This window comes from Drosophila miranda, chromosome 3 (genome assembly GCF_003369915.1).
Source record: "Drosophila miranda strain MSH22 chromosome 3, D.miranda_PacBio2.1, whole genome shotgun sequence".
In the NCBI taxonomy this organism is placed as follows: domain Eukaryota; kingdom Metazoa; phylum Arthropoda; class Insecta; order Diptera; family Drosophilidae; genus Drosophila; species Drosophila miranda.
Window position 1 is genome coordinate 23476408 of NC_046676.1, and position 15670 is coordinate 23492077.

The window sequence follows — 15670 nt, forward strand, 5'->3', positions numbered from 1 at the left end:
CACAGCCACTGCGACGCCGTCTTATCGCTTAAGCCAAGGGCTATCGGTGCGCCTGCCCTGATAGCCATCACCAACACCGGGACGGGCCTGGGCCTGGGCCTGAGCCTGAGCCGGACTCGTCGTCTGCTCTCAGACGTCCCGCAACCGGCGAGCCGAGCAGACGCTCCCTCCCAAGTATTATGTTCTCGCTGCTGAAGCAACCCCTGATCTGCCGCTGCTGCCTGCTGGAGCAGCCGCCGCTCTACCGCCACATCCACGACGACCACCTGCTCGCAGAGTTGAAGGCGCTGGCGCCCACTCTGCGGCTGGATGCCGGCGACGGCCTCACCGATGTCATCTGCGATCTGTGCCTGCGACGGCTGCACGATGCCCGCAACTTCCAGCGGGAGTGCGAGCACTCGGAGCTGGTGCTCCGCACCCGCCACGAGCAGTGGCAGCACACGGTGGCCGCCGGCGACGCCCTGGCCCTGGACGATGTCCTCGAGTGTCTGGAGCGGGAGGTGGGCAGCCTGGAGGACACAATGATGCCGGTGCTGCAGGGCAAACCGGTGGCCTATGTGGCGCCCCTGATGGAAACCGTGGATTTCGGTGAGTTGTGCAGAGGTCTTGCGGAATGACTGATTGACTGATTGCCTGATGACTCCCCTCCCCTCTAGATACCCTGGAGTTCCAGGAGAGCCTCTCGAGTCCGTATGAGGCGCCCATTCTCTGGGATGCCGATGCCGGGCCGCTGAACACGCCCCTCCACCAACCAGAGACGGACTCCGGCACTCTCCTTCAACTCGAGACGGAAACAGCCGAACACCTAGAGGCTCCACACGCTGTACCAGAACCAGAGATGCCCCTGACGAAGCCCAAGCCCCCGAAGGCCATGCCCAAGCGGAAGCGACCGAAATCCTCTCCTGCTGCTGTCCGCTCCCCGGACTCCCCGCGGTCCCTCCATCCCTGCACGGAGTGCGAGAAGAAGTTCACGCGGAATTTCCAGCTGAAACTGCACATGATCGCCGTGCACGGGATGGGGGAGCTGCTGTACCAGTGCGAGGAGTGCCACAAGAGCTTCGCGAGTCGCCACAGCCTGCGGTACCATGTGAAGTCCGTGCACTCCACCGAGCGACCCTTCAGCTGCGATCACTGCGAGCGGAAGTTCGTCCTGCGCACCCAGCTGAGCTCCCACCTGCGCACCCACACGGGCGAGTCGAAGCCCCGGATCTTTGCCTGCTCCAAGTGCACCAAGACGTGGCCGACCAAGTCGGATCTGAGGACCCATATGCGCTCGCACGATCCGCACATGGAGCGGCCCTTCAAGTGCGATCGCTGCGAGAAGTCGTTCTTCACGCGCGGCCACCTCAGCTCCCACATTCTGGTGCACACGGGGGAGAAGCCCTACGGCTGCGATTACTGCAACAAGTGCTACCAGAGTGTGGGCAATCTCAACAATCATATGGTGCGGCAGCATGCGGACATCATCGAGGCCCAGCTGGAGATGGAGGCCGCCATCGAGAGTTGAGGCGGGGTCCGTCCGGTTTTGGGGTTTCGGGGTTTTGGGTTCCGGTTCCCGGGTCCCGGGTCCCTGTCCCTGGATCAAGTATTACGCGGATTAGACGTTGCACAATCGGAGATTTGGCAAACATTGTTGCCCCCATCCCATCCCTTCCAGTCCCGTCTCGTCTCGTCTCTTATCGCCCCGTTTCAATGTCGCAAGAGCCGCAAACATTTTTGTACGTTTCGCGTGTGTGGATTTTTGGGATGGTGGATGATTGCCAAACGAAACACTCTGGGGGCTTGGGGTTCGAGGTTCGAGGTGAAAGCGAAGCCAGAAATCATATAAAAAACAAAACAGAAATAAATTTCAAAAAGAAATCGTGCAAAAAAGGTGGCATCCACAATCAAAACAAAGCTAAAAATAGTTCCAGATAATAATATAGAGTAAAATATATATAGAATAAATGGATAAATGAATTGATTCAACCAATAAACACTATAAATCATTTCCAAAAAACAGGTAGAAACCATTTTGAAACCCTCTCTCCTGATAATCCCTCTACAAACATTCAAAAGGTTATCTTGGATATTTCTCTATTCTCTCTATTCTATAATGTCAGAGTCTTATGAAACCCAACCCAACCCCCCGTATAGGGCTTATCGCCTTATCACCTTCCTCTCCCTCTATAACCAAGAGCCCCCCGTCCGTCTATCTACCCGTGTGTCTACAGCCAATAAATACAACAATCAAATATGTACACAAATCATTAATAAAGTTAAGCAGAGGCGAGAGATAGAGATAGAGAGAGAGACCCGGGTGCCAACCGAAGGGTCGATCCAAAGGCAGATTGTAAAAAAAAGCGCAAGTAAAATACCAGTATTTCCAGAACGTTCAAAACTGATGAATTTCCTGTAGAGTTTGTGTACAAATTAACCCAGAAACTCCGATTTTGAATTGGACAAAAAGTAGAGGTCTTCAGCAGAAGATCGTACGATCTAGAGCCAACCAATTTCATTTATCATCCACCTTTCTCTCTGTTTTATTGCTCCAGACCCAGCTGATCAGTAGTATCATCACTGATTAAACGCCCCCCAGTCTGACCCAAACCGATGCGTTGATCGGCCCCTCCAGAGCACAACCACAGCCAAAACCCCTCCCCACCAGCCACTAGTCAGTGAAGTGAAGACACTTTTGAATGGTCCACAGCATTGGCTTCAATTACGAAACGCTCACAATTATGCACTTGAGCAAAAAAAAGCAAAAAGGGTAGTTAAAGTGTTAATCTAATTAAGTTTGATAAAAAAAAACACACACACACAAACGCGGGGAAGTGACCGCATGGATGGCCTAGGTCGGAGATTTATGGAATGTGGAATTACTCACAGTCACAGGCGGGACGCAATGATAACCTTGTCTCTCGGTCTCTCTGTCTCCGTCCCTTGTAGGATGCTTGGCATTTCCTTAATGCGGTTACTCACTGCGGCTACACCTCGTCTTACCCTGTGTTTACCCCTCAACCAAGCCAAAACGTGAGCTACTCCAACGGAGAGGAGAGTCTTCCGCTCCAGACAGTGACCCAATCAAGGCTTTTTTGTCTTTGTGTTCTGCGGATCTGTGTGTGTCTTCGGACGTGCTGTTTCTCGAACGTAGTTTCTGGGTGGGGTTTGATGTGATGTGTTTGCACTCGTATAAGAGTACTCTTCTCCCTCCATAAATAACGACCCCAGAGATCTGTGTTCTATACCCCCGACTCCGTGTACCTTTTGTTATCGCCCTGCCCATTCAGCTCCAGGGATTGATGAACGCGATTCGCACATTGTTTGCTGGGTCTTTGTACTTCAAATCTTTGGATTGTTTCCCAATTTTATGTTGGGTTCAACGGATGACTGATATGAGACACCAGAATTACGATGGGCTCTACATGAGCGAAATGAGGCAGAGATTATGGTTTGTCTGGACAGAACAAATTAAAGAATTGATGAGCTATCGAGATTCTAATCCAAAATTTGAGATAAGATAAGGCTATAGGAGCAGATACATCTCTGACCTAACCTTTGATCTTTTCTCATATCTCAAATGCAATTTATTTACACAAAAACCAACAACAATTTAGCGATATTATATACACAACCAGTAGCCAGCCAGCCCTAAGCCTCAATCCCTAGCCGAACGTTCGAAGAGGAGGCGGCCCAAGTGCACCTGCTGCTGGGCATACGTGTTGAGAGCCTGCTGATCTGGGCCCTGGGACCCGGTGGCACCTTCGGGCGTGACCGACTGACGCACCAGCTCCCGCAGGCTGGCCGAGATCTTGGCCGTGCGGAACCGGGCCTCCTGTCGCCGCTGTCGGCCCTCGACGAAGCGCTGCGATTGGCTCCTCTTCCGCTGAATGTCCTCCTTGAGTTGCTCCTGCTTGAGCCGCTCGAGGTGCTGTCGCTCGCGCCAGTGCTCCTCGTGCTGGGTCTGCTCCACGTAGTTGTCGTGCTGCAGACGCCGCAGGTAGGCCTCCAGCAGTTGGCCGCGCAGCTCGTCGGCGCGATGGAGGCGCTGGCTGAGCCGCATGCAGATGTCGCGCTTGCGCAGGGTGGAGTCCAGGTACTGCTCCTCCTGGTGCACGGTGACGGCCTCGCTGCGACGCAGCTCCTCGCAACGCCGCTGGCAGAGGGTCATGTCCCGCTCCAGCCGCATGGAAGCCAGTCGCTGCTTGGCCGCCGCATCCTTGGCATCCAGGGCGCCCCGCAGGCGCCGCAGCTCCGCCAGATCCCGCTCCGCCAAAGCCTGGAGACGAGCCTTGGTCATCAGGTAGTCCTGGAACTGTTTGTCATGCACCGCCCGCTTGTACTCCTCCACCTGCTCGACCTTCAGCAGTTGGCGCTCCAAACGCTCGTTCTCCCAGTACTTGCGCGCCAGCCAGGCGTGCTCCTTGTCCGCCGCCTGCTGGCTCCGCTTCACGGCCATTCGGTTGAGGATCTTCTGGTCGTGGTCGGGGATCTGCTGGTAGGCGGCCCGCACAGTCGGCGCCAGGCAGAGATTGGCCATGGAGGCGCACAGGGATTTGCCATCGCCTCGCTTATGGCCGAGTGGCACCAGAGCCATGTTCTCCTGCGACTTGGATTTGCCTCTGCCATGGATGGACAGGGCGGGGGCATCTCCCAGAGGCCCCAGAAAGTACTGAGGGGAGAAGAGATTTCAATTTCGATTGCTGCAATGCTGGGAGCCACGCCACCGCACGCCCCCGCACTCACCTGCAGCATCTTGCAATCCCTTTGAGCACCGCGGCGCTGTCGTGGCTGGGGCTTCGCTTCCACCTGTTCCTCCTTCGGATGTCCCTGCCGGGTGTCGCTCCGTTGGCTGCAGGCGCTCTTGGACCTCTGGCTGCCGGCACTCTTGGATCTCCGACTCCTGGCCGATGTGGAGGCACGCGTCTGGCACTCTGCGGAACCGCGTCTGCTCTGGGCTCGCGAGGATTTCCCCTCAGTCGGAGATCTGGAAGCACTGCGCTGTCGCTGACTGCTGTGACTCCTTCTGCCTGCGGATGCGGCACCCGTTCTGGCACTCTCCCTGCGCTGCAAATGCTCGAGGGTCTGGATCTCCTTGTCCAACTGATGCAGCGCCTCCTCCTTGCCGTGCTGGGACTGCTGTCCACGTCCAGTCGTGCTCCCACTACTGCCGTGCGAACTGTAGCAATCGCAGTGGCAAATGTCGCAGCAGCTGTCCGCCAACTCCAGTTCCTTCAGCAGCTGCAGATGCTCTGCCTGCAGCTTGGCTTTGCTTCTGGCCCGGGACTCGCTGCGTCCGCGACGCTTACGCTTTGGGGTCATCCTTCGGCTGTCGCTGCTGCTCCTTCATGGGACAGTGTACGGGCAATCGGGTCCCAGTCCTCGCCCAATGAGGCCACACTCTAAACAGGGATTTATTTCGATGCTAGAACGTAATCAACCCAAATTCCTGTGCCATCGCCCTGCGCCGACATTTCCGACTTGCTTGTTGACTTTTTTATTGATTGGCCAAAGGCCCAGTTGCCACGGACAACGCCCGCCAATGCCACCCCTAGGCACAGGCCAGCACCCCCCTTCTGACAGTTTTAGAGGTTCTTTAAGGGGGATATTTCTGTCTGATTATGGCCTCCAACAGAATGCGGAAATTACCAACGTCAATTAGCTAATTCGGAAAGTGAAAGGAGTGTGTGTGGCATGCAACACAAGGCAGGGTAACTAAACAAGGACAAAGGCAAGGGAAAGCCAACGGTTTTAAGGTTCTTCATATATTTGTTGAACTTTAAATTCGGCTATATCTAGATATATAATTTATAATCAAATCATTATCCATTAGTTAACATTACAAGAAAATAAATTAGAGAGATAGAAAGAAGAGAGAGAGCAACAAAAGTAGCACATTTTCTGGGGGGCGTGGGCAGATGAAGCTCCTCCTTATAGAGCATAGAACTGGTTATTATCAACGAAGGCATAGTATAGATAGATTTATAGACAACAACTTGAACATTTTCTAGCTAATAATTTACACACAAATACGCACAGGCAGATCGATCTGTCGATCCATAATTACACGAAATGTTGTAATACTGACGGGACACAGAATACAAAAAAAAAGTTCATTAATTACTGCGAACCGGTTTGGGGCTTATAGAGACGTTTAAGTAAGTAATATTGCTGTTCACTTTTGAGGTTAGTCGAGGTTGAATCTTCTACAAAACGAAACGTAACGAAACGAAAGGATCCGCGGATCGCTCTCTACTCAAAGACCAGGGGAATCGAGGTAAATGGCAGCACCGGGCACGATGGCTCCAACTGCAGCGATGTGGCAAAGCAATCCGCCGCCGCATAGAAGTCCCCCAGGGATTCCATAACCTTGCCCAGAGCAAACCTATGGGAAATACCAAAAACAATGAGGCAGGATAGAGGGGATACATCTTTTGTTGGATTACCCACCAAATTCTGGGACAATTTGGATCCAGTTTGGCCGCATCCTTGAGCATCTTCTCGGCCAGCCGGGGCTCGCCCAAGATCAAATGGGTCTCGCCCAAGGCACGCAGTGCCTCCGTGTGATTGGGATTGGCGGCCACGGCATTGAGGTAGCATTGCTTGGCATCACGCCACTGCTCCAGATACACATGTACCTGACCGCGCTGCAAAAAGGGAGTTGCCATTAGACAAAAGCACATTCCAGAAGTGGCTGTGGCTCTGACTCTGGCATACCATATACATAATCTGATGCGAGAGGGGATAGATCTGCGAGGCCTCGTGGATGCAGTTGAGGGCCTCGTTGGGCTGATCAATGCGCAAATACACGTCCGCCAGCAGCAGCCAAATCTGAAAAGGGAATCCAAAGGGGTGATGTGACTAGCTGTTAAGCAAGGGCTCCAAATACCCACCTCAATCTGCAGCATCCAGGGTCTTCGCGGTCCGGGGCGCTGCGTGAAAGAGCTCAGAGAGCTGGCCGCCTCGCTCACGGCGTGCTCCACGCGCGAAACTGCAGCCAGAGAAGCGGCATACACCGAATCTTCAAGAGTTCAAGGGCATTATATAAATAGGTTCGAAACAGAATTTCGAAGAGTAGAAAGACCAACAACGAAATGGAGCAGTATAGAGTGAGAGATATAAACAAAAGCGAGACAGGCATAAAACAGGCAGAAAGTGTTATCAAAAATGGTAGATAATATTGTAGAGAAGCAGGCAAAGTTGAAGAGAGCTATGCAAATCGATCAAAACTATGTAGAAATGGAATAGTACGCGTGGCACCTGCCCGATCGTCAGGTATCAGAGCAGGAACCTCACAAGGAATGCTCCTTTATCGGAAACTTACAATTATTTGAGTGTTATTTGATTGGATTTTGATTGGTTTGTTTGTTTTTATACAATAGACACATTCCGCAGAAGATCGAGAAGATATAGTTTGTATATGGGGACATATGTACAGAACACAGACGTTAGTATATATGGATTGGTATTTGGATTTGTTGAGATGCAATAAGAGGCCCACAAACTTGGGGGCCCACACACTTACTCGAGTCCTTGTCGGACATCTGGGAGGAGTGCACTAGATGCACGCCGCTCTTGGTGTCCGAGTGCTTCTCCTCCTCGCCGGTCAGCTGCGCCTCGAACACCTCCCGCCAGACGGCCAGCATGTGCTGGACGGTGGCCAGCGCCGTCTCTGCGTCCTCCAGATGCAGCTGCAGATGGGCCTTCACATGCAGCAGCTGCAGATTGTCGGGGAACTCGTGCAGGGCATCCTCCACCACGCCCAAGGCTTCCCGAGGACGTCGCGATGCCGTCAGCAGGAGGGCAAACAGGTGCAGACAGGGAGCATGCTCCATGCGCAGGGCCAGAGCGAAGCGGATGTGGGCCAAAGCCTCGGGCAGCTGGTTGAGCAGCGCATACTGCAGCGACAGATAGTACTCCGCCAGGTGATCGTGGCCATCGTTCTGGACGGCCCGCTCGAGGGCCTCCAGCGCCAGTTTGTGGCAGGCATCGCGGTCGCTCCGCAGGTTCGATTGGATCGCCAGCTGCTGCTGTCCAATGCCCACAAACAGTTGGCTCCGCGAAGGACGCAGACCTGCAGAGTACACATATTGATTTATAAATCCTTTTCAAATTTCTCTCCACTCACCCTTGATCTCCCGCTTGAGGGCCTGCTGGGCGTAGTCCAGTCCCTGTTTGACCGTCTCGAGACTCTCGTAGCACAGCCGCGAGGCTAGAAGACAGGGCAGCGGATCGCTGGGCGTCAGCTTAATCGACTCCTGCAGCACCCGCAACGCATGCGAATGCTTCTCGGCGGCCATCAGACTGAGGCCGTACTGCCGCCACACGTGCTGCTCGCCGAAGCTGAACTTTAGCGCCTTCTCGAAGGACTCGTTGAGCAGCTGGACGAGGCCCCAGCGGACCGTGGCCAGGGTTAGCAGGTCGTAGACGGCTGTCACATTGCCCATGGCGTGCTGGCGGGCCTGCTTGAATTCGGGGCTCTGGGACAGCACCGTGTCGCGCACGGCTAGGGCCTCGGCTATCAGCAGTAGGAGGATCACCTCCTCCTGCTGGTTGCGTGGCGAGAACTGCTGCCGGGCCTGGTACTTGCGCGGCTTCCACAGCTTCTTGGAGGCGCCGCCACGCAGCGTACTCCCTCCCGATTTGCTGGTAAACGGAGGCGCGTAAATAGTGCCGGATACACCGCGGAGCAGGACCTCGGCCAGCTGGCGGGTCAGCGTTAGGCGCAGCGATTGGGTGGCCCTCGTCTCGATAGCATTGAGCATAATGCGGTACCGCTCCACGGCCTCCTGCAGTTTGCCCGTCTTGATCAGAACGATGGGGGCCCGCTGCAAGGCCGTCTCCAGGATGGCGCCCATGCGACGGTTCACCTCGTGGGTGGCCGCCCCGCTGGCGGGGATAGTGCTGCTGATGGCAAAGCTGCTGTTCGACTGCTGCACACTGGCGTTCACATTCAGCGTAGAGCCGGCCGTGGAGTTGTTGGAGCTGCTGCTGCCACTCACGATGTCGTACTCCTGCAGATACAGCAGACCCAGGTCCGAGGCGCGCTCAAAGCAACTTATCTGGAAGATGGTATGGCATTTCTTTAGGGCATCCTTTAGAGATTCCTGCAATCACTCACCATCTCCGTGTCCTTTTCGGCCTTCTTGAACTTGGACGATGGCTTGGATGTCTGGTGCTCCAGGCACAGGCCCTTGATGGCATACGACTCGGCCAGGATCTTCAAGCTGCGTCTGTAAGCGATAGGGAGTGATTTAGTTTCCTTTCAATCTCCATGGGATCTACCCACAATGTCAGCTCCTTTTCGGCCAGCGTGTTGAGCTCCGCTTTGATAAAGTTATCCAGACTGGGCTCAAACTCGCCACAGGCGAAACAGAGCTTGGCCAGCAGAAGGTAAGCATCCAAAGCAATGCCCGCCTTTTGGCCACACTCCCCAAGGGCCAGATTCAGGTAGCGTCGCGCCTCGGACAAGCCCGTCTTGGCGCGTCCAAAGTTCGATTCAGCAACCAAGGCATTCTCCTCAAGGTAACTCTCCAGGCGAGCCTCGCCCACCAAAAAGTTGGCCAGGCATTCTGTTGTGGTGGGGGGGGGGACACAAAAATAGATTGATTCATATGTCCGTATAGATCCTCTAGAGACTCTACTCACCATTCTGGGGCGAGCCCGTTTTCAGCTCGTCCGTCAGATCGATGACGCGCTGCCACTTGCCCTCGCTGCGACAGCTCTCGATCAGGGCTTCGACTTTGGTTGTAGTGCTTCGCATATTGCGATTGGCCATCCGGCTGGACAATTGGCTGCTGGAGAGTTCTCTTCTGGGTACGCGCTGGCTGTTTCCGTGTGTGTTGTGTGGGTCGAACGCTTCCTTTTTACCTAATTTTGGTTTAATCCAATTACAGCAACAATATTGGAATTTTTCGTCTTCATTAGGGATGGTAAACTAATCATATATCAACATATCGATATATATTTGTCAGATATCGGTGTTTTTCTAAGATAAGGAATTGGAATTTTGTATTTTGCATTTTGTAGCGAATTTTTTAGAAAATTTACTCTTTTATCTGAATTTCATGCAATAAACGTCATCGAATTGTATTTCTTTGTGACTTTTACATGGATTCTAAAGCGCCATCTATGTTTACTTACATGCAGTCTACGTGATTTACCGCACACATATATCGATACTCATTGATAAGAGATGAACGGCTATTATGAGACTTTCAGATGTTTGTAACGCGAATAGCAAATGTATGAGTAAATATATAATCAATGGAATAGATGGGTAATTCTGAGAAAAACTCAATATTAAATTTTGGCTTCAATCCCATCAATTAAGAAAAGGCTTGGAAAACAAAATGTTAACCACAATTATTTTAAATAGGGTACAGAAACTCCCATACGCCACCTAGACATCCGTCGGTTGCATGGTTGTAGGGATGCATGGGGAAAATTGGAAATGGAGACGAGACCCGCCGGACAGCTTGGGGCTTGAAGCCCAGTCAAATTTTTTTTTTGTTGGAGCCACACGCGTTGCGGATTATTCGCGTTGAAAAAAATATCTGTGCGGCTTTTTACGATAAAAATAAGAGAAATGTACTGTACGTACATATGTGAACTCTGACTAAATTTTTAAATGAATTAACAGTGAAAAGTGTTAACGAGTTCCGTAAATTGCAAACAACTCTGATAAATTGTTTAATATAGAGCCGCCATTAAGCGGTAAGTTATAGTCATTTTTTGTTTTAGTTAATTAAGCTAAAAGCAAAATCGTACATATACATATATATATGGAACCTATGTGGGGGGGGTGTGCTTGTGTGTGGATTCCCGCTCAGCTGTTTTCTTGTTGTTGTTGCGCACGCCGCACAGTGCCACACACACATTATCCAATCCCTCTTTACTCAAGTTTTTAGCGGCTGAGAGAGGGAGATAGACTAGAGCAATATTCAAAAGTGAGAGTGAATTGTGCTCTTCCTTTTTGTTGTTGATTTTAATTACATTTCGATTTGTTCTCACTCGGTGTCCGCTCTCAATTGGATAGCAAAATGCATGCCATATCCCTTTTCAAGTTCAAATTGAACAATTTTACGCGTCGTTTGCGTGACTCTCTCTCTCCCTCTCTGTAGAATCTAGATGTTAAAAGTTAATTGCCGGGCGCTCTCTATATTGCATGCCTTCGAAATGATTTTCCTATTAGACATTCATGGCATGTTCTAACAATAAAAAGAAAAAATTATTACGTAAAAGCAAACATTTAAATGCACATTAAAATAAGCACAAAAGAGTCGTCAAAAGTCGTCTCCGGCTGTTGATCTTCCCTGCCGCTTTTCCCTCTCTTCAGTCATTCTCCTTTCTCTCAAACATAGAACAGTTTCAAAGGTATATTAGTAGGAAAGTAGAGTAAGTGATAGAGAGCGGAACTCTGGCACTCACATGGGTACTCACTTACCTTCGTACTAATATACCTTGACAGCGTCGCGCCAAATTAAAAGCCATGGCGAATCAAAACAAAACGAAAGAGGAGAGGGTCGAAAAGATGCCCAGCAGAGAAGAAAGAGTGAGAAAGATGCTTCATGCAGGGTGGTTCGCCGTATAAGCGGGCGCGGGGCGAGTGGTTTGGCGTCTTGCATTGCGCGTCGCGGTTCTGCCTGTTCATGACGTAATGACAATAATTACAAGGCAAAAGTGCTACGTGAATAAAAAGTAGAGGGGAACGAGATGAATAAGCAAGATGGAAGAGGTGCCATGAGCAAAGGGCGACGTGGGTGGGAGAACATGGAAACAACGGCAGTTACAGCTTCGCACAGTGGCTGTCGTGCCTCAGAACAAGTTGAGCTCAAATTGAAAATGTAAGGGATATTGTCTACTTTTAATAAATTACGGATTTAATTTTCCCACTGTGCGTACACTCAAGCATGTGTGCACTTGCTGGTGTGCGCTGCATCCCCAGCAGGTGGCTGCTGGGGGAGGCCCTAGCAGCGAAAGAAAGAGGGAGACCGTCGTCTTCACACATGCACATTGCGTTTAAGCATAAGAGTGCCGTGCCCCATGCTAAGCTTCTCTAGCACCAAGTGCGAAGTCAGTGGGGCGGCAAAAGTGGGAGCGAAAGAGATGTCTGCTGGGATGTGGGGCAGCGGGCAGTGGGAAGAGGGAAGAGGATGCCGCTAAGCTCACGCATGGAACAACAAAAAAACGTTGCAAAGTTGAAACAGTTGGATTCGCTCCCTCTCTCTCGCGTGCTCTCGCTCTCTTTAGGTTTACTCTCACGCTCGTGCTGGTGTGTGGTTGTCTGTATGAAACAATTTGGCAAATGAAACAAAAATTCCAGAGGCCACGTTTAAAGCGACGCTACTCTTTGTTGTTGTTGTTGTTTTTATTGACGCTTTGCTTGTTAGCGTCAATCGTATATTTTTTCATTCTGTGCACACTTTTCCCCCCATCCCCTCCCGTGGGGGGTGAAGTTTTGATTATTGTACCCTTCGAGGGAAGAGCGTATTGCGATTGTGATTGAAGTGTTGGCAGAAAAACTTTCAAGTCTTTAAAGCCGTACATACGCATCCGTTTCGTCTGTGTGTTGCCTGATATCATAGTATGGGTAGCTGCCAAAGGGTATCAAAAGCCTCGGCTAACCGGGGCGCCCCTTTCCCCTCGCCGATGTTTGCTGTTGTCGCTGCTGCTGCTGCTTTTGCTCCAATTGTTTTTGTTTGTTTAGTTTTATTTGCATGGCGACTGTTTTGTCTTTGTTTCTTGTTTATTTGCTTGTTGCTTTTTGGGCAAAAGGTGCTCCACGCTGCTGACCTCCTCACCTCCAGGCGTTGGGGCATGTTCTCCCACTCTCTCCGCCTGCCTTAGAAGTTATCCTCATTAGGCCGCCCTGCCCTGCTCTCTTCTTGTCTGTGAAAGAGTGCTGTTCCGCCCTCCCCGCTCATCTTTTGCAGGCTTTGCCTTTGAGATTTTTTTTTTGTGTTCCATTTGCCTTCAAGTCACGCGCTCTTTACCCCGTCGGTCCCCACGCTCTTTGGCAAGGCTTTGGCACGTAACTCTTTCATACAGTACAGTTTTTTTTTTTTTTTTTTAGGGTGCCTAAGTGTGCCTCTCTCTCTACCTCTCTCTGTTCGTTTGCTGATGGGCGCCTTCCCCTCATTCTCCTCGCCTTACCCCCTCCATGTGACACGATGTCAACGGCTTTGGTTTCGTTTCGCTCTTTAATGTCATTTAACCTCAGACAAGCATTAGCAGAGAGCTTCCATCAGCTGCCTGCCCCCCGCCATCCCCTTGGGGGTCCAGCTCAATTTACTGACCTGCTTTTGGGTCTCTTTGCAATAACGAGAAAAAATACACACAACAACAAAAAGAGTGAGAGACCAATCTTAGTTTGATGCCAAACGAGAGATAATGGGTAAATCGTGTGGAATAGAAGAGTGCCCTGAAACAACTGTAAAGGGTATTCCACTGGCTCAATGTCCAAAGATAATGAGAAAAAGCACCAAATTGTTGAATATTCTGAACAGAACTCTTGGGAACAAAACTGTTCTGAAGAGTATTCATTGAGAGTGGAATGCGATAGGGTACTCCGGCCTCGAGTGCTGCCCCAATCCAATTTTATTTTGTTTCGTCATCTGCTTTTGTCAGTTTTCTTGGCCATAAACAAGTGCCAAACATAAACACGGCATATATTTTGTTGTTTTTTCTCTCTTGTATCACTCACACACACAGCATCTCCCCGAAAAGCCACGCCCAGCCACAGTACGCCTTCACTCTGTGATACCCCTTACGCAGCGAGTACAAAGGGTGTCTCTGGTACCGGTTCATCTCGAGGAACAGTCAAATGCCAGGGTATCAGCCGATACGCCACACGAAATCTAGTCTGTGGCTCTTGTTTTTATGGCCACAACGCGGCTATCAATAAACTTCGATTTCTGTCTCCCTATATGGGTGTGTGTTTGCTAGTATTTGTGCTAGTCATAAATCAAGTAAAACTAAACAAAAAAAAAAGCCGAAAGATGATAGAGAAATAGGGTGAAAAAACGAGAGAATTTATGTACGTCCACGATTACTTCTTCGCTTTATGCCAATATCTATCTATCTGACTAGGGGGGAGTCACCCCCTCTTCCATCACACATACACAAATGCGAATTACTCACTCTTAGACGCCCACCTACCCCGCGCCCACTTCTTATCAGCCGGAAAATGCTGGCACTGCGCTATAGGCGGGACATTTTTTGGTTGGTTTCGGCTGCTGGCTGGTACTCCACTCCACTACTCTACCATTTCTACTAACATTTTGAACATGTGTATTTTAGCAGGTAGGACAATGTGCCACACACAGATGTACAGATGTACAGATGTATGGGGGGACACCCTTCCCCCTTGCCACACCCCTTCCACATTTTTCCCTCCTGTACGTATTATATTTCAAGTTGAAAAGTTTTGTTTTTTATTTTTGTTATTGCTGAATATTTCACGGGCTTCCGGATGCCAATAAAGAGAGGAAAAATATTATACGTACGTACCCTCCTGACTCCTGCTGAGCCCTGCTGTGCCACTGGACCCTACGACTGGGGGTATCTTCTGCATCTGACAATTCCTATTACATCCTCCCGCTTACGCTATCCTTACGCTCCATTTTCCACTTTCTGCTCTTATGACCTGTCGTTATCTTAAAGAGAAACAGGAAACGGATGGTTATGTTATATTTTATGTTCATTAAATGATGGCAGATGTCCCTCGCAGGGATTTTTCCAATAAGCAGAATTTCCCCACAAGTCGGCCAAGAGAGTTTCCCCTATATGTTAATTTCTCAAGTTTTGCATCAAGTTTTCCGTTTTGTTTCATACATATGACATCAACAACATTTCCGAGCATAAATTATGTTGAGGGGGCAAAAGCATAAAAAATAGGAACAAAAAAACCCAAGGGAAAACAAAGCCGCGCAAAAGTTGGGGAAAACAAAACAAAACTAAAGAAAAAGTAAAAACTGAATGAAAAGCAGCGACGTCACCATTGCGGGGGTGGAGGGGGGGCGTGGGTTGTGGCAGAGCAGGCGACTAAAAATACGAATTTATATGCAAAAGGAATTTTGAATTTTGCTTAAATTTTTCACATTTTTTGCAACAGCTTCTTTAGTACAGTAAAATTGCGGGTGTGTGTGTGTGTGTGTGTGTGTGTCATGCCTATAAATGTTGCTATGTGAATGCGGAGAGCATGTTCTTCATGTATGCTCTGCATATGCATTCACATAAATACATATTTACATACATACACACATTGGATTGCAATGGAAAATGACATTTGACTGCGTCGACTGCGACGGCGACGCCGAACTCGACGCCGGCAGCGGCCAGCCGACGTGCTCAATGCTCCTCCGCCTCACTCATTCACTCACACGCACATACAGACATATATAGGGTGAGCTCCCGCTCCCACACGTACAAAAAGTACGTATATATACGGAGTAAAGCCGCCTAGTGTTTTTACAGGGTACTCGGTAGGGTAGAAGGGTATGCTGTACTTTTGTAAAACAGAGAAGGGTCTGATTTTGGATCAGCCTGTATTGTTGGGCAGTATTTTCATCTGTTAACCTCTCAATTTAAGAATTTCTATAGCACAGAAGAAGTATACCAAGTATAGTATAGGGTATATTCTAGTCGAAATGCTGGATGTCATATTCATACTTTTAGTATTGGTATTCAT

At 50.1% G+C, this 15670-nt stretch overlaps 4 protein-coding genes across 6 annotated transcripts in view; 2 read left to right on the forward strand and 2 right to left on the reverse strand.

Annotated features, from left to right (window-relative positions):
* The first annotated feature begins 120 nt into the window (after positions 1 to 120).
* Positions 121 to 2001, forward strand: LOC108160777 (zinc finger protein 665). The gene is made up of 2 exons (XM_017294979.1): positions 121 to 588; positions 657 to 2001. Exons 1-2 carry the CDS (start codon positions 180 to 182, stop codon positions 1505 to 1507), a joined length of 1260 nt encoding a protein of 419 aa, XP_017150468.1. The 5' UTR covers positions 121 to 179; the 3' UTR covers positions 1508 to 2001.
* Positions 2002 to 3475: 1474 nt separating this feature from the next.
* LOC108159268 (trichohyalin) lies at positions 3476 to 5624 on the reverse strand. The gene is made up of 2 exons (XM_017292427.2): positions 4726 to 5624; positions 3476 to 4651 (listed from the first exon to the last, which is right to left on the reverse strand). The coding sequence occupies exons 1-2, from the start codon at positions 5299 to 5301 to the stop codon at positions 3638 to 3640; spliced, it is 1590 nt and encodes a 529-aa protein (XP_017147916.1). The 5' UTR covers positions 5302 to 5624; the 3' UTR covers positions 3476 to 3637.
* Positions 5625 to 5728: 104 nt separating this feature from the next.
* On the reverse strand, positions 5729 to 9936 carry LOC108159267 (tetratricopeptide repeat protein 7B). 3 transcript variants are annotated; one of them, XM_033392514.1, is made up of 9 exons: positions 9628 to 9936; positions 9269 to 9551; positions 9101 to 9212; positions 8108 to 9041; positions 7505 to 8053; positions 6873 to 6970; positions 6697 to 6810; positions 6430 to 6626; positions 5729 to 6364 (listed from the first exon to the last, which is right to left on the reverse strand). In XM_033392514.1, exons 1-9 carry the CDS (start codon positions 9755 to 9757, stop codon positions 6232 to 6234), a joined length of 2550 nt encoding a protein of 849 aa, XP_033248405.1. In that variant the 5' UTR covers positions 9758 to 9936; the 3' UTR covers positions 5729 to 6231. The 3 variants fall into 3 exon arrangements, with proteins under 3 accessions (XP_033248405.1, XP_017147914.1, XP_017147915.1); XM_017292425.2 differs by having other exon boundaries at positions 6873 to 7000; positions 9628 to 9935; XM_017292426.2 differs by having other exon boundaries at positions 6873 to 7000; positions 8108 to 8598; positions 9168 to 9212; positions 9628 to 9934.
* A 512-nt stretch (positions 9937 to 10448) lies between these two features.
* Positions 10449 to 15670, forward strand: part of LOC108159266 (probable RNA methyltransferase bin3) — a 42510-nt gene continuing 37288 nt past the window's right edge. The window contains exon 1 of the mRNA XM_017292424.2: positions 10449 to 10695. The gene's annotated coding sequence lies outside the window, so the exon portion shown is untranslated. The remainder of the gene's footprint in view (positions 10696 to 15670) is intronic.

What these genes read in the sequence shown, in the direction of transcription:
- LOC108159267 (XM_017292425.2), bottom strand. Translation starts at nt 9,757, where the DNA reads ATGGCCAATCGCAATATGCGAAGCACTACAACCAAAGTCGAAGCCCTG. An exon ending in AACGGGCTCGCCCCAGAATG is followed by an intron (nt 9,552 to 9,627) that starts GTGAGTAGAGTC and finishes CCACCACAACAG; the next exon opens with AATGCCTGGCCAACTTTTTG. An exon ending in CCAAATTGTCCCAGAATTTG is followed by an intron (nt 6,365 to 6,429) that starts GTGGGTAATCCA and finishes TATTTCCCATAG; the next exon opens with GTTTGCTCTGGGCAAGGTTA.
- LOC108159268 (XM_017292427.2), bottom strand. Translation starts at nt 5,301, where the DNA reads ATGACCCCAAAGCGTAAGCGTCGCGGACGCAGCGAGTCCCGGGCCAGA. An exon ending in GGGATTGCAAGATGCTGCAG is followed by an intron (nt 4,652 to 4,725) that starts GTGAGTGCGGGG and finishes TTCTCCCCTCAG; the next exon opens with TACTTTCTGGGGCCTCTGGG.
- LOC108160777 (XM_017294979.1), top strand. Translation starts at nt 180, where the DNA reads ATGTTCTCGCTGCTGAAGCAACCCCTGATCTGCCGCTGCTGCCTGCTG. An exon ending in GATGGAAACCGTGGATTTCG is followed by an intron (nt 589 to 656) that starts GTGAGTTGTGCA and finishes CCTCCCCTCTAG; the next exon opens with ATACCCTGGAGTTCCAGGAG.